The following is a 22,842-nucleotide window of genomic DNA, read 5'->3' as shown; positions in this document are numbered from 1 at the left end:
AAAAAAAAGACTATTAAACCTCTTTGTAAAGCTTATTCGCTCAATCAATCCATCTCGCAAACTTAATATTAGAATGAGTCTATTTATTTTAACATGTTGGCAGCCACTTTAGCTTGATTGAAAATATTAAATTATTTATTATCTTATTTAAAAGCTAAAAATTATCATAAGTGTTAACTCACAAACTACTCTAAAAGCTTAAGTTATTATATCACTTCTGAGCTGAGACATTTTGATGGCCCAAAAATTAAAATTAATTTAAATATGTGGAGCTATATATATATATATATATAACAATTTATTTTTAGATATATTATCTTAAAATCTTTTATTTTTTATTTTTTTTTCATGAATTCACCCCAAATATAATTGGCTATTAAAATTTCATTGAGCTATATAAAATTACACTTACATTTTATAACGTTTTTATATAATTATCATGAAAAACTTTAGAATATCGCGATTGCCATTAAAAATTTTAGACTCTTTTAGAATTGTCATTATAGTTAATTTTTAGCAAAATATTTCAAACAAATTAGCAAACATATATAAATAACTAAGATATTATTTCTCTTTCTTAAGTTAAGAATGTTATTAATATTTTTTTGTCTTGAATAAAAAAAGATATTTTTTATTATACTATAATATTATAATATTATGTATAATATTTGAAAGCTTTTAAATTATTTCTAAATAATTTTATGTAAGGGCAAATTAGTTTTCTTAATTTAAGTTGTGTTTAAATATAATCCATTAGATTTAACTAACAAAGTGACATTTTTAAAAGAATACAATGATTTATGTGTCAATTATAATATTTTAATAGTAATTATGTGAAAATCTATAATTAATTTAAATGTCTTTTTTTCTAATCAAGCGTCTATATGTCTTTCATATTATAAATTACAAGATTCTAAGTTACGCTGTCAGAAAAATAATATAAAGAATATTAATACAAAAAATCTTGAGTTTCAAATGGTATACAAGTAAATATATTTACTTATTAAAAAGGTATAAAGTAAATAATAAATTTAAAAAATATATACATGAAAATAATATACAATTTACCTCTTATATTATTTCAAAAGAACAAAAAATTGTATAGTTTTATATATTTTAGATTTACACTATTGTCTTTTAGATGTACAATATGATAATCATAATTAAAAAAGGTGAATATTATTAAATTAAAAAAAGATAACTATTTGTAACTACATATCTTTAAATCATTTATAATAAACATGTCATCTGAAAATTAATTAGTAACTTTAAAAACCCTATGCAATGCTATTACTTTGTGTATTATCTTTAGAGATGCCACCTACTTCGGTAATAAATTTTATAACTCATTTATATAAAGAATAATTGATAAATTTTGAGCTCATAGAAACAAACCATAATAAGCCAAAATTATATGCATATAACATAAAATACTAGAAAAATCGAATGCATAATTTCTGTAATAAATTAATTTAATCACTAGGCTATAGCAGTGACCTACTTATATAGAGAAATTATTATTTTAGATAATTCAAATTATTGAAAATCATTTTGTTTTAAATAGTTTAGATTTACACTTTTATTTTTCTAATATGCAATGAGACAACTACATTTTAAGTGGTTAGAGATCATTGCTATGCTATCTAAAAATTAATTAGTGACTTTTAGTTACATAATTTTTAATAAGCCAATTCTATGTTATAATCTTACATAATATTTTTAAAAATGTCACTTACTTCGGTAACAAATTTAATAACTCACTTATATAAAAATAAATTTAATAAATATAACGTTGTAGGTTAATCATAAGCTAAACAAAAGAAAAACTACGTCATCCGTCATAAAAACATATCATAACGAGCTCAAACTATGTGTATATATTATTAAAAAATTAGAAAATTGAATCCATGATCTCTATCTAACTATCACTAGGCTGCAGGTAGCCTATTTACATTGAAAAATTATCACCTTAGATAATTTAGATTATTAATAATTATATTATTTTAAATAGCTCATATTTTTATTTTTATATTTTAGATGTGCAATGTGATACTAACTCATAATTCAAAAAGTGAGTATATCATTAAACTAAAAAAATCAACCATTTGCAATTATATCTTTGAGCTCTTAAAAATCAATTATAATAAGAGTTCATTATCTAAATATTAGTTAATAACTTTTAGAATTTCAATTATATTTTATAATCTTATGTTTTGTTTTTGGAGATGCCACATATTTTGGTGATAAATTTTATAACTCACTTATATAATTTTTTTGTTAATAAATTATGAACTCATAGATTAATAATAGACTAGATAAAAATTAGTCCTCCCTAGTATATTGGTTAAATAATTACGTCAATCATCTTCAAAAACAAATAATAAAAAAATATGCATATAGCATAGAATATTCGATAATCAAATATATGATCTTTGTTATGAGTTTATAAATTCAATCATTTAGTTACAATGACGATTTACTTAGATTTAAAAAATATTATTTTAAATAGTTTAGATTATTAAAAAATTATATCTTTTTAGATAGTTCAGATTTACAGTATGATATTAAATTATAATTTAAAAGATTAATATATTATTATACTAAAAAAACAATCATTCGGAACTACATATTTAAGCTATTAGAGATTATTTCTAGTGAGGATATGTCATTTAATAATTAGTTAGTAATTTTTAATAACTCAATTCTATATTATAATTTTGTGTGGTGGTTTTGGAAATGTCACTTATTTTAGTGATAAATTTTACAACTCACTTACATAAAATAATTTTAATAAACTAAGAGCTCATAGATTAATTTTAAAGCTAAATAAAAGAATTAGCCCTCCCCGATATATAAATTAAATAATTATTTCAATTCTCCTAAAAAATAGACCTTACTGAGTTAAATTATATATACATAATATATAATCCATTAAAATCGAATTCATGATTTCTGTTATGAATAGATAGTACTCAATTGCTAGGCTATAATAGTGGGTAACCTACTTACATAAATATTTTATCATTTTAGATAGTTTAAATTATTAAAAATTTATATTATTTTAGATAGTTCACATATACACTTTTATTTTTTCAGATATGCAATGTAATATTAAATCATAATTCAAAATATGAATATATAATTAAACTAAAAAATAAATCATTTATTGCTATATCTTTGTTAGAGAATATTTCTAGTAAAGGTATATCATCTAAAAATTAGTTCTAATTTTTAATAACTTAATTCTATCTTATAATACTGTGTATTATTTTTAGAGATGTCACCTATTTTAGTGATAAATTTTATAACTCACTTATATAATTTTTTTTAACAAACTAAGAGCTCAAGTTAATTATAGGCTAGACAAATAAATTTTTCTGAAATACAAGTTGAATAATTAAGTCAATACTCCTAAGAAATAGATCATTACGATACCAAATTATACACATTTAGCATACAATCGAATCTATGATATAAAAGGGTTCAATCATTATGCTATAGTGGTGACATATTTATATATATATAAATTATTATTTTAGATCATTTATATTATTAAAAATTATATCATTTTAGATATTTCAAATTTATATATTTTTTATATAATATGCAATGTGATATTTGATTATAGTTAGTTAAATATATCATTATACTAAAAAATTTCAACTATTTGTAACTACATAGATATCATTTTTTATTAGAGCATGTCATCTTAGTATCTTTTAATTACCCAATTCTATATTATAATATTTTATAACATTCTTAGATATGTCACCTACTTCAGCGATAATATTTATAACTCATTAAATAAAATACTTTTGATAAAATATGAATTGTAACTTAATCATAGGCTAAACAAAGGAGTTAACTCTCTCCAATATACATGTTGAACAATTATGCCAACATTTTTAAGAAACACATCATAATAAACTCAAACTATGTATGTATAGCATATAATATAAGGAACTAAAATTTATGATTTATGTTTTGAGCTGAACTTAATCACTAGATTATAGTAGTAACCTATTTATATAAAGAAATTATCATTATATATAGTTTAAATTATTAAAAATTATATCATTTTAGATGGTTCAAACTTACACTTTTTTTATGATGCACAATGTGATATTTAATCATAATTCGAAAGGTGAATATATAATTAATTTCAAAAAATTCAATTATTTGCAACTATATCTTTTAAGCTGTTAGAGGTAATTTCTAGTAATGGTATGCTATCTAAAAATTAGTAAGTAACTAAATTTTATGTTATAATCTTATGTAACATTTTTGAAAATGTCACCTACTTCGGTGGTAAATTTATAATTCACTTACATAAAAAAAAACTTTGATAAACTAAGAGCTCGTAAATTCATGATAGGCTAGACAAAGAAGCTAGTCCTCCCCGATATATAAATTGAACAACTTAGTAAACTCTCAACTATAACAAACCCAAATTATATGCACGTCATAGAATACTAAGAAATTAATTCACAATCTCTGTCATAAATTAATAGAGCTCAAACACTTGGATTCAGTAATCAACTATTTACATAGAGAACTTATTATTTTAAATAATTTAAATTATTTAAAAAAATTGTATCAATTTAGATAGTTTGAATTTACACTTTTCATTTCCAGATATGGAATGTGATACTAAATAATAATTCAATACATCAATATATCATTAAACTAAAACAATATGAACCATTTGCAACTACATATTTTAAATTGTTTGAAAATTACTAAAAAATATTTTTAGTACAAGTGTGCCATCTAAAATTGAGTTAGTAATTTTTAATAATCTAATTATATGTTATAATTTTATGTAATATTTTTTAGAGATGTTACCTACTCCGGTGATAAATTTATGACTTATGTACATAATTTTTTTTAATAAATTATAAGCTCTTAGGTTAATTATAGGCTAGACAAAGGAGTTAGCCTTGCTCAATATATAAGTTAAACAATTAGGTCTAATCCTTTTAAAAAGTAGGCCATAACGAGCCTAAATTATATATATAGCATATCAAATATCAAGAAATTAGCTACATTATTATAAATTGATTGGAGTCAATTACTCGACTACCGTGGTGAATCATTTAGATGAAAATTATTTTGTGTGCCAAACATAATTCGGTAAAATAAGAAGTGCTTATATGCATAAAAACCCACAAAAGCTCTAAAACTTCCATTGAGGTCCTACCTCGCACGTGCCAAGCCTAACGAGGACTAAAATAAAAAGCTTGTTTGGTCGGCGGCAGCTCTTAACTTGCAACGCACTCTTTTCATCTCTTCCTCCGCCTTCGCTCTCTATTCTCCACTCTTTTTAGGGTTTCTCCTCCTCCGCCTTCGTCGCCGTTCCGAAGATGGTGAGATCTCTTTACTCCTCCCAAACCCCTCTCTCTAGATCTCTTCTCGAGTGATTCTGTGCTGTAGATTTCAAAGCTTTGCTTCCATTTCGAATCCCTCCGTGGATCTAAATTGCAGTAGTATTGCGCTGATTCCTTTCTTTTCTCATCCGATTGCGCGATTGTAATCCAAATTTGGGATCTAGGGTTCCGTTGATGCAACTAGGAGTTATATTTCCTTCCGCTTGATCTCTTATTGCTCTAATTTTTTCGCTTCCATTTCTTTCAACTGTGCATATTTAGTATAAATTAGTTTCTTGAGTACTTGCGCAAAGATCTGTTTTTATTTGGAAATTTTATTGGATGCGATGGTATCTTCCAGTAGGGAACTGACATCAGAGGTTGGTGAATGCAGGGGGGAGATCAAAATCTTGATGCTGCGATTGAGTCTCTTCTGAATGTGGAGAAGCAGATGAGGATGGCTGGCGAGGTCGCGGGAACCAAGAAGGCTGTCATTGACATAGTGGAGCTCTGTTACAATGCACGTGCATGGAAGACTTTGAATGATCAGATTGTTCTTCTGTCGAAGAGGAGAGGCCAGCTTAAGCAGGTACGCTTTGGCATGAAATGCAGAAAAGCGTGCCATATTTGTCCAATTGGTTCTCTAGGATTTCTTCTTCTGTGTACATGCTGGCTAATGCATGTTTCATATTTTAACATCATTATTACACATGATTATAACTATAGGGATAAAGTTTTAGGACTGTAGGAGGATTAACCACATGCAAATTGCTTGTATAAAAAGTTAATATATAATTACCTTTTAACAGCTGGTGCAACTTATAATAACAATTGAAATTTGCGCTTATCATTTTGGAATACTCATGTCGAAAGAAGTTCAAACAATATTGTTTGCTCACACTAAGGTAAGTTGACCATATGCAAACAATTAGAGTAGATAATAATATTTTTAGTTTGGATAATGATTTATCTGCACATTTTATCTTCCAATTAAACTGAATCAAAGAAAGGAAGCAGCTAAATTTTAGTTTCATCAAATTCAAGAAATTTTTTTTCCTTGATTGTACTTTAAAAGATTGTATAGTGCTACCTTTTTTTCTTGTTGTCAAAGCCAAAAGAAGATGTGGGCATTGAGCTCACAACCTTAACCATATTTGTAAATAGAGATCAAAATTAAAGCTAGGCAATTTGCTAATTTGTATCTCTGAAATAAGACATTGATCGGTAATGATAGGTTATATAGAAGTTTTGAGAAGATAATATATGTAATTTAGTTATAATTATTCTTTGGCCACCCATACACATAGGCTTCTTGGCCTTATCTACTAAGAACTCACAGGTTAAGATTAGGCAAGATGGCCTCATTGACAGTTCTTTGATTCTTATTATGGATTTTTAATCTTTCTGTATTTGTATCTTGTCGAGATATCCCTTGATACAATCTCTAATTTTCCCCTCTAATTGTACTTACTGGACATGTTTTTTGCATGCCAAAACTTTTCTTGTTTGCAGGCAGTTACTGCTATGGTACAAAAAGCAATGCAGTACATTGATGAAACACCAGATTTGGATACAAAAATAGAACTCATCAAGACACTGAACAGTGTTTCTGCTGGGAAGGTAAGCACATTATCATGCATTGCAAGATGTCGTCTGCTTGAAGACGAATTTCTGTCCATTTAGATGTCTCTGCTCACACTCAAGCATTAATTTATATATTTGTTTGCAGATATACGTCGAAATAGAGAGGGCACGCCTAATTAAAAAGCTTGCAAAGATTAAAGAAGAACAGGGACTTATTGCTGAGGCTGCTGATTTGATGCAGGAAATTGCTGTAAGTTGGTATTTTTAGGTTGCATCCAAGGTTTTTTTATTATTTGAAGCTATATTCCTGGGTCATTATAATTAGTTATTGGAAAATGTGCCTTCTAGTCCTTTTACTGACGAGCTAGCTCTTCAGGTGGAAACTTTTGGAGCAATGGCTAAAACAGAGAAGATAGCATTTATTCTTGAACAAGTATGATTTGATGCTGCATTTTTTCCAGCCAATAAACTCAAATATCTGATCATTTGTACAAGTTTGATGTGTCAACAGTTTTTCTTATAAGCAAAATGTTACCAGGTTCGTCTATGCTTAGATCGCCAGGATTACGTCCGAGCACAGATATTGTCGAGAAAAATTAGTCCTCGAGTTTTTGATGCAGATTCATCCAAGGAAAAGAAAAAACCAAAAGAAGGCAATAATATTGTTGAAGAGGCTCCTGCAGACATTCCTTCTCTCTTAGAGCTGAAGCGCATCTACTATGAATTAATGATTCGGTATACTAATTCTTATCTTGTAGTATTCCCTGCTTGTGGATTTTCCTTCTTTTTAAGGTGAAGTTGATATATATTTATGAATTATTTAAATCCAGTTTTTATTTCTGAACTCGTCATTTCTAGAAGTAATACTCTACCTAATAACCAGAAGGGTAAATTTATACCTGCCGTAGGTTATGAAACATGTATTTGGTTTTGAAAGTTCTACTTATATGTAGAATTGCTGTTCAACTGATAAAGTTTACTGTTGTCACATCTGAGATGTTAATTTCACAAGTTATTTGCTATGGCATGTATATCATTTTGAAGGACAACTTAAACATGACTGCTTAATGTACAAGTTGCAATCCTCAATTCTGCAAAAAATTCAGTGATCAAAGTGTAGCCCATGGTTATATCCTTTCATAAGTTCTAGTCAATTTTTGTTCCTGTCTTCTAATAGATTTTTATGTGGATGGCATGACAAGCATCACATATCAGTCTTAGTAATTCTAAACAGCATTTTGATATGATTTATTTATACCATCATAAGAGTAAAAAATCACTTGATTCAAGTGAAGTTTGTCTATTATGGCTCATAATGCTCTTTTCCAAGTTGCATATATGAGAAGTGAAGGCAGTGATGGAATTGAGGCCTGTGTTATTTTCATAACTTCCATTTAGTTATAGAGACTAATATTTTGGTAAAAGCACCCACCCAGGTATGATTTGTAAATATTAGATAATGTCTCTCTTTGTGAATGTTAGACTTCATATGTGGCATTTTATAGATATTTGACGATCATAATTATCTGTAAGGAAATATGTACCTCTTTAGTTGTCTTCAAGTTTGATCCCGAGCACCATGTATTGTAACTTTTCACCGCCTAGTCATGGTGGAAATGGCATTCATAACAAATTCAAATCTCACTGATATTCTTGCACATATGTGTATGATTTCAATGTCAGTAACCATATTGCACGGTAAAATTCATGGTTCGAAGTTTTGGTATTGGTTTTAGTTTTGACCCCTAGAAAAAATGAATATTTTAGGCCGAAATGGAATGGTTTCAGCCTATTGTGGTTCAAACTAAATATCAAAACTAGAAGTCTTGATAGTTTTGGCTTTATCTAATAAGTTTCAGCTTTGGTTTTCATTAAGTTTTGACCATTATTGTTGTGTCTCAGGTGAAACTTCAAACTATGGGAAAATTGGTTGTAAGCTTGTAAACCAACCTTGTAGTTTACTAATTGGTTTTGTTGAGTAATAATTGGATTGAGGAGATAATTGCATGTGTTTTTGGATGCATGTTGTCTGTTGTGTCAATGTTTTAGATGCTTTAGGAAATTGGTAGTGTACTTTGAAGCTGTGTATTATTCTAGTTGCCTTTATCAATACTTCCATATGTATTAAAGTTTGATAATTGGTAAAAACTAATTAGGCATTCTGTCTTTGTAGGTATCATTCTTTTCACAATGATTACATGGAGATTTGTCGTAGTTACAAGGCGATATATGATATTCCATCTGTGAAAGAAGATCCAGCACAGTGGATCCCGGTAAATGAAGTATTTTGTTAGTTATTTTAGTTATGATGCAGAATTATGAGGTTAGATATATGTGTTTTGTTTCTTCTTAGGTACTTAGGAAAATCTGCTGGTATCTAGTGCTGTCACCACATGACCCGATGCAGTCAAGCCTTCTCAATGCTACTTTAGAAGATAAAAATCTTTCTGAAATTTCTAATTTTCGGTAGGTGCTTTCCTGGAGTAATATTTCAGAAACCGCACCTTCTCTACTATGGGATTTTTATGATTTGTTCTAACATCCTTAAGTATGTTGATTCTGTTGTCTCCTATCATCATAGTTTACTGCTAAAGCAGCTGGTTACCATGGAGGTGATTCAGTGGACTAGTCTTTGGGAAATGTTTAAGGATGAATTTGAAAATGAAAAGAATTTTCTTGGAGGATCTTTGGGTACCAAGGCGACAGAAGATTTGAAATTGAGAATCATTGAGCATGTATATTTGTTTCTTCTCAGTTGTTAACTTTCTCATCCATTCTTTTTCTGCATTGGTAATATATAGAACTGGTTTTCTTTCAGAATATCTTGGTAGTCTCAAAGTACTATTCAAGGATTACCTTAAAGAGGCTTGCTGATCTATTGTGCCTCAGTATACAGGTTTGCTTGCTGCCCTTCCCTTTCTTGAATGTGATTCGTTTGGTTATTCTGTCACATATTTCCATTTATATCCTGTTTGTAGATTTATATCTGTTCTAGCTAATTGCCGTTGGATTGTAGTATAATCTATTATATAGCATTCAGAAGTCTTATTGTATGCATCTCCTTGGTCGTGGATAAGTTAATTTGAAGGACTAGTTTGTTTTCATGTGCTTTTTATATGGTTTTGACCTTTGAGACATGACACCATGTGGAAAACTTGCTAGCCGACACATAAGCAGACTGCAGGACTGCCCATGCGACCTACAGGTTTGAGGTTTAAGCCCTAGAAGCAGGTTGGGCTTAATTTTCATGGCAGGTCATTGGATCCTTCAGTGACCTGGTTAGGTCATGGGACTGAAATAATTTTTTGTCCAATTTATATTATGGGTTCTTTGTTAAGAGCAAGTTATTTTTCTTTTCACCTTTCTGGGAACATGTATTTCAGTGGAAAGCAATACAGACCTATCTTGGATAGGGAGTGGAGGACATACACTTGAGACAAGTTTTATGGTTGCCTTGATTGTTAAATCTTTTTGGGTTGCAAAAAGCTGATGCTCAATTGTCAGGAAGATAAATCTTATGGAATTGTATGTCCACCTATAAAGTATATCAGCAATCTAGTTAATCATGCCGTATAAATATATACTGTTTTCATCACTATTTTCTCAATTCTCTACATATGATCCTACCAGTGAAGTTTTAGTATGAAGTTGGTCATTTATTATTTCTTCCATCTAGAAATATTTCTCATATGGATGATTGGTACCTCATCTGTTGTAATGCTACTAGTTTCTAGTTTATAATATATCTTTAATTTAGTTGTCTGTGTTGAGTCCTTTTGACCCTAAATCATTCATCTTTTATGGACTAGCCAGTAGTTAATTTTCATCGCCGTGGGGAAATGCAGTAATTTTTTGCCATTTTAGTACTCAATACGCTTCCATTGCACCAGGAAGCAGAGAAGCATCTGTCCGATATGGTGGTCTCTAAGTCGCTGGTAGCGAAGGTTGACAGACCTAATGAAGTTATCTGCTTCCAGACCGCGAAAGACAGTAATGACATCCTCAACTCATGGGCAATGAATTTGGAGAAGCTTCTTGACCTCGTCGAGAAAAGCTGCCATCAAATACACAAGGAGACGATGGTCCACAAAGCTGTCCTGAAAGCTTGACTATTATCATTGTTGTGACATGTTACCTTAGGTTTATTTCTGGTCCTTTAGCCGTGTTGCTCAATGCAGACAGTCTTGCTTTTGGCTCCAGAAGTTCACTGCATTTTACTGTTTGTTGTCGAGATTTACATCATGTAGCAGATGATAAATACAGTTAAAAAGCATTGTTGGGATTATTTGCATGGTATCTGGGTTTACCTAATATTCTATGTAACAGGACTACCACCATTGATATTTCTGTAGTAGATCTGCCAAAATTTTCACTACATCCTTTTCTTTCAATTATGGATCCTTGCTAGTGCTGGTGTCGTCAATGAACTGTTAATAAATGTTTGGAATTACAGGGGCCCTCCTAATCCACTGTCATAACTCGTTCTACACAACTTAGAAAAGATGTCATGTATGTGATACGTTGTTCTACGCGTCCTTTTCTTGTTAATAATATTAACTTTAGAAAGAGATATGTCTGGGATACGTTGTTCTACGCATCCTTTCACAATATCTTCTGTTAATAAATATTAACTTTTAGAAAAGATATCGTGTCTGGGATACATTGTTCTATTTATCCTTTTCACAATAAATATTGTGAATATAGGTGAACGTATGACGTATGTAGACACCTACTGAAGAGTAAATATCTGACGAGAATTTTCAAATGGTCAAGACCTGTAGCAATGCAACCATTGAAGTTTGTTTAATTGTCCTCACTGTTTCAATATAATGTAAATATAGGATTTGCACCTGCACTACAGGAAAGAAGCATGGATTCAGTCCAATGGCAGCAGCAGCAGCAGCCACTAAAAGCACGATTATATTAAATAATAGCCAAACAACAGTTGAGCTCTTCATTCCAGCTCTGTTTTCAGCAACTTATATAATGTATCCAAGAGCAGAACTCATAAAAAGCACAGCCCAACACCAGCTTGCGGTGAATGAATAGGAAATGTTTCAGCATCACCGCGGTCCACACCATAAAATCGCTTATGAAAACTGCCGCAACCATAGTTCCAAAACAAGCGGGTTTATGCAATTCAGAGAATTTACAGAACAAAAAAATTGTCTCGAAGCATCTCAAGTAGCACCCGAGCTTCTCACATGTATGGGGGCATCCGAGGTGGCGGCATGCGTTGATAGATATTCTCCGGACGGCTCTGTGTGACCCGGTCAGTGGCAGCTCTTTGATTGAACCCTCCGGGCTGGGGATTCTGATTAGGATTGAATGGTCCCCACCACTGAGATTCACCTTCAACAGGGATCCATGGTAAGGGGGTGTAGCCCTCTCTACCCCACCCATAGAACCGATCCATATGTCTCCCAATGCTCTCACCATCTTGATGGTTCCTGCTCGATGATCCAGAGAGAGAAAATCCATAGAATCCTCCGCTCTCAGCGGAGGATGAGGCTGCTACAGAAGAAACAAGAGTTAAACCCCTTGGTCTTAACCTTCTTGTGGGAGCCAATAGGTTGACGGATTGCTGATAAAACTGATTTCCAAGGCCACGTGTGTGGCCTCTGACCTCCCCAATTACAGGTGGGCCTAGTGGTGGCACTATGTTGCCTCCGTTGCGTGCAACAGACCTGTGGCATTCAAAGGGGGAGTGTCAGGCATTAAGGAAACATCCCGACTTGTATAGCAACAAATGATGCAAATGACACTAACCCATGAAGAAGAGGATGCGGATGCACGAATGATCCTACTCTCTGCTGGCTGCTGTTATCATTTCTAGATAATCTTACCCCAAATTGTGATGTAGATTGATCTGTATTCCCTGACAAAGGAAAAGAGTGCTGTTGCTGCCAGTTCTGATTTTGCGGCTCAGTGGCAGAAAAAATGTGGGAATTGATCATATCCACATTTGACTGTCCTCCGAGGCCAGTTGGATGCCGATGAAATTGTGCACTCTCAGAAACAGAGTCAGCAGAACCTGAAGGTGCGCGCATGGCATGAGGAAAGCCATGCAGAGATAGGTATGGGCAGACATGTGAGCTACTTGAAGCATTGGAATGGTCTCCGAATGTGGAATTACCCATGAGCTCATGATCTACAAGCAACAATTGAGGAACAATACAATTAGAAAAATGTATATTACCAATTTGAAAGAGTACTAGAGTTCTTCAATTAATAGAGATATATTGCTTACAAGAATTTTGTTGAGATTCCCCATCCCTGTACACAGAAATATTCGTATGTCAAGGAGAGACACCAAAAGTTGCTAAAATTTGTAGTTGAAACAAACATGTACCATGATTACAATGAAATGTCAACAACAAAACTCAAAGTTGAAATCTGATTTATTTAAACAAAAATAAAAAAGCAATAAATATTTGCATCCAACTTGATATTTTAAATTCCTAACAGACCTCCTCATTGGATTGACACCAGAGACTCTCACTCTGTTGACCAATAAAATAACTCATGAAACTGCTAAGGAGAAACTCTATGCTTTAAGTATTTAGTGGCATATTTTTGCCAGAATCGACTGTTTAAGTTCAAAAGCCAAAGTTCAACACAAGAATGTATAGATAAGGTGCAAGGGCAATTATGAAGAACAAATAAGCCACGTACTAAGAACACATATTTTCAAATGTCAATATTTATGGTATGGAGCAGGGTTCCAAATATCGGGATTGGGATCGGTCATCGAAAAAACGATATATATCGATCATATTGGCCTGTATTTTAAAATACAGAAAAATATTTCTTTTTCTTCTTACCTTCTCTACCACTAACTCTCTCTCTTATCTCCTTCTCATCTCTAATTTCATTCACTTCAAAAACAAAAACATACTCCTAGAAACTCTCTCTCTCTCTCTTCGACTCCTCCCTTCTCGGACAGTGCCTCTGCCCTCGCACTCTACTCTTTCTCTCTCCTAAGCTGATGCTTACCCGACATAGTTCCAGCCTCCATCAACGTTCGGCAAACTTCTCCAACACAGATTCAGCTCCATCAGCCTCTGATGATCCGGGGTATGAATAATAATATCGAGGATCAGGATTAGCTAAAACTAGGAAATTTGGTATGGAAAACACTAAAAAACGAATAAAATCTACAAAATTAGTAGAAATAGTGATAACTTGTTGTAAGATGCGCCATCCTTTAAAATTACTCCTGATCATAATGATAATATCATCCAACTAGTTTCCAAAAAGTATAGGGCTAGCAAAAGCACACTCAGAATCAAAAAGACCTCAATGAACTTCACAAGTTCCACAACTGGCTAGCAACACTGGTGTGGTGTTCCTGGATGAACAATAATTGGAAAAGATGCAATGCCATGAAATAGCCTCAATTTATGCTCGTGCAAAAGGTAAATATGCAACAGGCATGAAAAGAGCCCAAGTATGAAGGAGAAGATAAGATGCAGAGAGGTGTTCCAAATCTGAGATATAGATTTGACTCAATTAGTCATATATTTTACATCTGTGCTTTTAAAAGGAATAGTGTTTGGATATCAAATTTGAGGTCATGACACACTGCTACAAACATATTCCTCCACATGCCAATGTTCTGGCCTGAATTGATTTGAGAAGGAAAAATACATAATTTTGAGATCTTGAATTGACTCGGCAATCAGCATACTATTGCGTAAGTGCATTGTAAACACAGCACCCCCACACGGTTAGTATAGAAGCTAGAAGGGCTTCTTCAATGGCTTTACGTCCACCTATCTGCCTACATTCCACCCACCCACACCATCTACCTGTACCTCCTCAATCTATAGTTACAATTTCTCCTTCCCCTTCTCTTCATCAAGTATCCTATCCCCCAACATACCCTTCCCCTATCTCCTATATCTCCCCCCTCTCTTTCATTCTCCCTATTCACTCCTCATTTGTCCATGAAATTAGGCTCCTCCCTCAACATGACCACCTCTCACGATTCCATCGTATTCCTTTCCTTCATATTTACCACCTAAACCATTATCAATTATCCCTGCCTATCCAAACATGAACTAAGAAGAGTTACAAACAGTTGTTAGCGATTGAGTTAATGTTTATGCCTACCGCAAACAATCACCATGACCTAATGTTTATGCCTAATGCAACAGTTGGTAAAGTGTTGACTCCTTATTTGGTTTGCTCATGAACATCCAATTACATGTTAGGCATTGAGCCACTGATCTTCTTATACATATATAATTATGATCTTCTGTGTAGAATATATGAGATGAAAAGCTTATAATAGCTTAGCTTCATGATAACTTTTCCATGGCCATTGGCCAACCATTTTGTTAGTGCTTCTAAATAATCAATCTCAGCAGTAGAAGAATGGGCAATTAAATCCTTTAGAAAAGTTTGAAGTGAAGATGGAGAGGATGGGAAATAAATAACTTAGGAGGCTGTTTTTAAGTTTATACTGATAATGGGAAACTATTTTGCATTTCTTTATAATGCTAGGATAGCATGCTTAGAAATTAGACTTAGGCAGTATTGAAGTTAAAAGATAGGAAAATGGAGAGAACCAAAAGAACATCCATATACTTCTTGGAAAAGAGTATGGGCAATTAAAACTTTTGAGGCTGATTTAGTTTTAAAGCGAAAATGGAGAACTTGTTTGCAATATTATTTCTAGGATAGGATATCTAGGAAATGCGAATTGATGTTAGGCAAGACTGAAGTTATGCTAAGCAAATGGGAAGAGTGAAGGGGACATGCTTATGCTTTTGGTCAAGAAAATCCTAACGTGAAAACTGAGTATATACTCAGGGACCAGAAATTTGGTGAATGCCATTTGTAATTATTCATGATGGTCAGGTGTTGCATGCACTTTTATTTGGTCTTTCCTAAAGTCAAGTGTTTAAAGGTGAAACTTCAAGTATGCTGTGAATCAAGTGAAAGAGGGATTCCCTGAGCTTACCATTTATATATTTGGCCCCAATAGGTAACTGACTTCCTTTAAAAGGAAATGTTACAATACACATATGCCTATGGACCTAGGATACCCCAAGAGCTCTTAGTCTTATGATATGTGGAACCTGCATTCTCTTATACTTCATACTTGCTACTACTAAAATTTTGTTGGTTGTTTTGCCAAACTTTTAGTGCAGTACTTGATAATGCTGTCAGCTGTGTGTCCTGCTTGAATACAGGCCCTTTCCCAAATTTAGTCTTGTCAGTATATTAATATGTGCTTAATATTTTACCCAAAAGAATATGTGCACATTCATACTTTGACTATTGTCATATCACTTGATTTATATTTGCTAAACAAATTATTTAACCAAAAACGAACACAAACCTTCATACTCTAATATCTATGTGAATACGTAATTTGGAAAATTACCAGATATCGATATAGATAAGCCAGTATCTGAACAATATCCAATCAATTTCCTGAGTAATTGCTAACAATATTTGAAAATGGAGACTCATCGCATGTGCAGCCATATATGCAGCTTTGTATTTAATAAGCTGTGTCTGCATATGCGACGTGTTTAAGTTAAAATATACTACAATACTATCGTACATCACATATGCAGTCATATATGCAGCCTTATGAGCAGCCATATATGCAGTTTTGTTTTATGCATGTGCTGCTTTGAATCTAAAATATGCAAACACATAAGGTATAGCATGGTTAATTTTAGGTTAGGATTCAGTTAATGAAATAACATCCTCACAAGGATATACAATGGTACAATACTACAAGAAGGTAGTATTATGAACTGGTGCTATTTGCAAATTTTGAGGAGGCTCAGAAAAGCTTCTGACTTCCTGTTGCGGGTGCCTAGTGGTTCCTTTAGAAAGAGTGGAACTTGAGGCTCTTCTAATGAGAAGCATGAACCTCCACTGTCGTCTGCATCTCCTTTCAGAGATCTGAGGCTTTGGAGGAGTCATTTCCCTCAATCCTCTCCCTCGCCCGCTCCCTCTCTCCCTCCCTCTCTAACCTTTATTTTGTATCTTTCTAACTTTCAATAAAATATATTAGGGTTTGCCCACTTTTCAGAAAAAACAAACAAGGTTGTATTATGTGATGGTATTACCATTATTATTAGTAATATAGTAAATCACTACGTTGCTAGTTTGCTACTATTAGATTTTTGACTAACAACTTGAATCCCTAAGTAAGTTGTAGTTATATAAATTCATATACCTTAAATTATTATTATTATTATTATTATTATTATTATTATTATTATTTTATATATATATATATATATAGAACAAGTAGAAATGAATCAGGAAAAAGAAAACAATCTACAAAACAGCACATTTATCTACAAAACTGTTGTATTACAACCAAAACAATGTTGCCCTGGATAACAGAAGTAAGAGAATTAGTAGTTAAGAACTAGGCTTACTCAAACAATGATGCTAGTTGTGTAAACCCACGGAATGGACACCACTGGAATCCAAAAGGCTGCTGCAAAATAGTATTTCATTGTTTACAACATTAGCCAGTAAGCAAAATGAGGCAGTATATTGATGACATGAAATAAATACTCTTCATTTATAAGCTTGTCTGGTAAAGCATAAATTTTTCTTGTTGCAGAACAGCGGCTGCCCATAGGCTGTCAGCAAAGCACATGTCGTGCCATGGAGCATGCTGACACTTACAGTTAGTTCATCTTCACATGCTTCAGCAACAAGTACATTGGGAATATAAGAGTTTGCTAAAACTGCTAAATCACCAAAATAAAACTTCCCTAAAACAGAAAAATTGCTAATTTAAATGCCTAAAGGGTGGAATTTGACCAAAAAACGTGACAGCTATCAAATCTCTTCGCATATCCCATCTCCCAATCAAGTTTTGTCCAATTCTGAGTCAGTTTGAATTCCAACACTGATTAGCTATTCCTAATCTGCCTCAAAAGTGAACACCGCCACCATCACATCTCCACCCCAAGCAAACCATGCTGCAATGCCCAAAAAGTTCCTAAAGGTCCTAGTGCATCCCTTTTCATTTTATAACCAAAATTATGTTTTGCTTGGCTATGAATTCCAGAAATCAAGTTTATCAAAACTAGTCACCACCTACTATGGTTTCCTGTTGTATCTTTCTACAAATAAGCATGGCAACTATGCATTAGAGGGGCTACTTATGTTCAGGAATGATACTGGCACAAATAAGATTATATTTCTCAACATTTATTCACTTATATATATAAAACAATTCAAATTGCATACATACTATGTGTACATGTTTGTATATATATGTTTGTCATGCACATGTGTTAACAAGACTTGTCTTATCAAGGTAGGATGTTGTGACGACATCCCGGTGGCATAGCACAATGTAGGCATCGGAATTATGTACCATTTTGTTGGCAAGATCATTGCTAAAGAAAAGGTCTTGCAAGTGATGGTTGGCTCAAATAACTCAACGGTCACAACATAAGAACATGGTGACAAGGCCCATCCAAGACTCCCTTGGATTTGTAGGAAGACTTAGTTAAGAAAGAAGATGGTTCATTTATTCCTTGGAAAGAAGTTCATAATAGTTTATCAATGGGAATGCCATTCACATGTAATTGTGATTGTTATCAATCTCCATGCTGTCAGTTTTTAAAAGGGATGGATGATATGCTAAACTAATGACTACCCTAGGTAAAGTTGAAATAGTGAATTTTTCCTTACTTCTTCCACCCTTGTAAAGTGAGGGGTGACTGATGAGATACAAAGATAGTGTAGGCAAGGGGACAAGAGCCAAAACATCTCTTGATCTTCTCGGCAGCTACACAACCTCCTTCTCCCTTACCATGGCAAGAGATCAGATGGTAAGAACCCCAATAAGATAGGATGCTCAGCCATTTCCATTGTAGAGAGGAAAAAAGGTTGTTTCATTGCTATTTGTCAATAAAGGATCCATTAGTCGCATATGAAGGAAAACTATCGCGAATTAAACATGGCAATCAATTCTAACACAAAGTATTGCATTAGCAAAATGCAATATCATCATAAGCTTGTGCACGGCTATATTATGGTTTAAACATGTATTTTGAGTTTGTGGACTAAACACAAAACTAGTGAACTTTCCATAATGCAAGGTGTAGCATGAACATTCAACCTTCATCAAGTTTATAAATATGGTTCAGTAATTCATGGCTTCGTGCATATAAAGAAGTATCAAGAAGAGTTCCACATATGTAGAAATAATTCATCATGTGTATAATATTTACCAGCTCAGAATAGCCAAGATCATAGAACTCTTCACTCATCCATCCATCAATATCAAAATCGGCAGATGAGCGATGTCCATTTGCAAAAAGCCAACGACCTTTCTCAACTGTCCGGCAATTTGGGCACTGCATAACTCCCTTTGCATTAAATGCAGAACCTATGCAATCTGAAAATATAATAGATACACACCAGAGGTAAAATAGATAAGAGTAGACAAGCAAAACTTCAGTAACATTGAAAAATAATGTTTCAGGAAACAAATAGATACATTTATAAAAAAACAAAATAGTAAAATTCCAATAGGCAAAAGAAGAATTTTGTGCAAAGTAAGCCATAGAAGGTCAGGAAGTTCCAAGACATTGAAGATAAATATTGAAAATAATCATGTACTGATAAACTGCAAAAATATTGGAAGAAAGTAGAAACAACTCAGTAAATGCAAAGCCAATGAAATCTGAAGCAGCGTAAACTTTGAGATATAATTCTAAACATGCTTAGAGATTCCCAAGTAATGAAGATGACAAAGGGCACAACCTCTTAGGTCCAAGGGCAATCCTCACTGTCATAACAAATGGTGCCCTCATAATGCAATAAACCAAGGATTTCACTGTACAATAACATTCTATTTAGTTCAAGATTTCTAGACTAGTTACAAATTAACCCTTTTCATCAATCAGCTTAACATATGCAACATATATGTACTGTTAATTTCAAATGTTGACACTAGAGGATTTAAAATATCCCATGAAGGATCAACAAATTAGCAATGCTCTTAAGTTCAATTAGTTTAAGCTCCAGAGTAATTAATGCTTTCTTCCTCTTCTTTTACGACCACCTCCTCCGCCATCAACATGCATGAGAGAGACCTAATGTGGCCTAGGGACGAGGAAGCATGCCGATTTGGAAAAAAATGAGGTACTTAGATTCATTCACCCCTAAGGATAAAAAAATATGACCTCTGTGAACCTCTCTAACTCTAAGTACTATTTTCATATTAGCATGACTTGATAGATAAAAAAGATTGAAGATAACCACCAAGTCATAGGGGAACAAAAATCAAACCCACATAAATTATTGGAGACAAAAGAAGCGCGGAATCCACCACAAAAGAGAGAAAAAGAGAGTAGGAGAAAATGAGTAGGAGAAGAGGGAGGAAAAAGAGAAGAGGGATAAATATGAAATTCTACACAATATATTATTTCTCAAATTTCCATCTTTCTTTTTTAGAATTCTCATCACCTCTATCTATACAGATTTTATTCAGATCTTTCATAATCTAATATACAATTAAACTAGGACTCTTTTAACTTAAAAAGTAATCAAATCTTAACAAAATTACCTCAAAACAAACTAACAATCAAATCTCCTAGATTTTTAGGAGTTTTAAGCAAATTGGACACTCTAAAATCAAATCTAATTTTTTAAAATAAAAATATATCAGAAAATAAAAAATAAATAAAAATCTAATTCCCATCAAGACCCTATTTTCAATGTAGCATGTGGATAGTTTGTCTCCATCCTATTATTAAATACTATAATTCTACAAACTCAGGTTAACTTTACTTCGAGACTCACTTTCTCTTTCTAGATGACGATGCTAAACTCCATTGCCATAATGAGGTCTTGTATCATAGAGAAACCTCCGCTTGAGAATGAAGTAACAGAGAACATCTTTAATTGAGCGGTGATCAATTATGTATAGAGATTTGAATTGCAATAGCACCATTCAAATAAAAAAATGGCAAGCTACAAAATGTACTCACTTAATCACAAGACTCACAGTGATTGGGATGTGGTGCAATTCCTAGAATGGCAAGCTAAAAATTGCGCTTATATTTACTAAGTCACAAGATTCACAATTATTGGGACATGGTGCAATTCCTAGAGTTCCATCAGTTTCATCAGTGAATCTATTTCTTTTTAATGTCCTATTAGATTAAAAAAAAAAGATTACCCTCCATTCGAGCAAATAATGAAATGAACATGTGCCACAATATGTTATTCTTCTCGAAAGAAAAAAGTGGCATCCTTGTATCACCTTACTGATCAACATCATTCAACAAGAGGCGCCCTTTGTGTGCAGCCAATCTGCAATGGCTTCTCGAACTCCACCCTAAATTTTCTTGCTAGCTAGGTTTCACCAGCCACAAGCAGTTCAGTGGAATAACTCAACTAGCGGAATATCTAGTTCAAGATAAGAAGCTCTAAATTAGGTGATATTTCACCAACTCCCAAGTCCCAGCAAGTTTCATAGTTCCTTCATAATAAGAAAACACAGCCCCACCTAGCAAGACCGATTTCTCACACCGGCTAACCTGATCTAGAAAATCATCTATAAGCCAGCTCAAGTAATTCCTACCACAATTGCATCAAAAACCTAGCTCGCACAGGCTACTTATCAGGTATTTACACATGAACTACAATTACTACTGCAATCTACTAAGCTACAAAAGAAAAAGGAAAATATCAAAATTCTTCAAAAAGGTAAGAAATTTGTCAGAAACAAAAACCATCATTGCATTTCCCTGTATTTTAAGCACAGATCTAATTACAGTACGATCGAGGGCACTAAAAATTTCAAATTTTACAAGCAGCACCTGCGGGCAGATCGGATTCCGCCATGTACGATGAGAGAAAGAGGGAGCGCTTACCTAGATGGAATTCGTGTCCACATTTGAGCTTGGCGATCGATCTATCCCCTCGATTCAGCACGAGATCGAGGCAGATCGAGCATGCGGCGGCCGCCGCCTTGCCCTCCGGCGACGAATCCGGCTTCTCGAGATCCATCGCCTCCAATCCACTCATCGATCGCCTTCGCTTCCGGTAGAACCCTAAAATCCTCGATCGGGTCCAGATTCCGCCATGAAACCGAGAATTGAAATCAAAGAAAGGAGGAGAAAGGGAGAGATTGAGAGAACGAGAAGAAAGGCTGGATGCACGAAGCGTGGGCGTTGGGAGTTCCGGAGAGATGCAGAGAATGAGATTTGGGTGTAATAATAATGCACCTTCCTTTTTCTATCCCCCCCCCCCCCCTACATTTCGATGGCCTTTTCTTTCTGGATTAGTTTATAAGCTTTTTGCCTATTCACCCCTCTAAATCTCTTATTTATGCATATTCCCCCCCTATATTCTTTTCTTACTATTGTGCTTCAACCAAGAGATTGTTGACATATGAATCCATCGATTAACTGTGATATTTTAATCCGCACCAATATTTCTCATAAACCAAACTTGCGGCAAAGTCCTATTGAAAAAACTTAATAACATGGTGTCCTTCTTTGCTTATTTCATTAAAAAGGGCAGAGTGTTTTAGAAGCAGAGGAAATTTAGGGAGTTGGGGATATTCACCAAAATTACTTAAATTTCGGGTCTTAAATGAGAAACTTTTTCTTGATATTTGTAAGAATTCTTTTAATTTTCACGAATACCACCCGGTCAATTTTGGCAACCACAAGTTAAGATCCAGACTATTTATAATCTTATTTTTGTCCTTGTAATTTTAAATGGGGAATAGTAATAAGGTGTTAAAAAGAAAAAGAAACACAAGGGTCGTAACTCGTAAGCATATATGGATTGCAAATATGTGATTTAAGAAGGAGATAAATGCAAAATAATAATAATAATAATAATAATAATAATAATAATAAAATCCATAGTTTAG

General features: G+C 33.2%; 2 protein-coding genes across 3 annotated transcripts; one reads left to right on the top strand and one right to left on the bottom strand.

Annotated features, from left to right (window-relative positions):
• The first annotated feature begins 5,224 nt into the window (after window positions 1-5,224).
• On the top strand, window positions 5,225-11,235 carry LOC140792072 (26S proteasome non-ATPase regulatory subunit 12 homolog A-like). The gene is made up of 11 exons (XM_073142893.1): window positions 5,225-5,366; window positions 5,761-5,955; window positions 6,879-6,986; window positions 7,096-7,200; window positions 7,327-7,383; window positions 7,489-7,685; window positions 9,124-9,223; window positions 9,304-9,416; window positions 9,532-9,685; window positions 9,769-9,846; window positions 10,841-11,235. The coding sequence occupies exons 1-11, from the start codon at window positions 5,364-5,366 to the stop codon at window positions 11,057-11,059; spliced, it is 1,329 nt and encodes a 442-aa protein (XP_072998994.1). The 5' UTR covers window positions 5,225-5,363; the 3' UTR covers window positions 11,060-11,235.
• A 590-nt stretch (window positions 11,236-11,825) lies between these two features.
• On the bottom strand, window positions 11,826-22,350 carry LOC140793074 (E3 ubiquitin-protein ligase IPI1-like). Of its 2 annotated transcripts, none has more exons than XM_073144437.1 (6): window positions 21,833-22,350; window positions 19,181-19,347; window positions 17,363-17,424; window positions 13,201-13,226; window positions 12,720-13,101; window positions 11,826-12,637 (listed from the first exon to the last, which is right to left on the bottom strand). In XM_073144437.1, exons 1-6 carry the CDS (start codon window positions 21,984-21,986, stop codon window positions 12,151-12,153), a joined length of 1,278 nt encoding a protein of 425 aa, XP_073000538.1. In that variant the 5' UTR covers window positions 21,987-22,350; the 3' UTR covers window positions 11,826-12,150. The 2 variants fall into 2 exon arrangements, with proteins under 2 accessions (XP_073000538.1, XP_073000539.1); XM_073144438.1 differs by having other exon boundaries at window positions 17,363-17,421; window positions 21,833-22,249.
• Between the last annotated feature and the right edge of the window lie 492 nt (window positions 22,351-22,842).

This window comes from Typha latifolia, chromosome 7, assembly GCF_019914945.1.
Source record: "Typha latifolia isolate L0001 chromosome 7, TyphaL0001v2, whole genome shotgun sequence".
Lineage (NCBI taxonomy): Eukaryota > Viridiplantae > Streptophyta > Magnoliopsida > Poales > Typhaceae > Typha > Typha latifolia.
Note: the sequence above shows the minus strand (reverse complement) of the source record. Positions and strands in the feature narration are given on the sequence as shown.

What these genes read in the sequence shown, in the direction of transcription:
- LOC140792072 (XM_073142893.1), top strand. An exon ending in ATTTGATGCAGGAAATTGCT is followed by an intron (nt 7,201 to 7,326) that starts GTAAGTTGGTAT and finishes CTAGCTCTTCAG; the next exon opens with GTGGAAACTTTTGGAGCAAT. An exon ending in TACTATGAATTAATGATTCG is followed by an intron (nt 7,686 to 9,123) that starts GTATACTAATTC and finishes CTGTCTTTGTAG; the next exon opens with GTATCATTCTTTTCACAATG.
- LOC140793074 (XM_073144437.1), bottom strand. Translation starts at nt 21,986, where the DNA reads ATGAGTGGATTGGAGGCGATGGATCTCGAGAAGCCGGATTCGTCGCCG. An exon ending in CAACTAGCATCATTGTTTGA is followed by an intron (nt 13,227 to 17,362) that starts GTAAGCCTAGTT and finishes TTCTGTGTACAG; the next exon opens with GGATGGGGAATCTCAACAAA. An exon ending in GGAATCTCAACAAAATTCTT is followed by an intron (nt 13,102 to 13,200) that starts GTAAGCAATATA and finishes TGTTGCTTGTAG; the next exon opens with ATCATGAGCTCATGGGTAAT.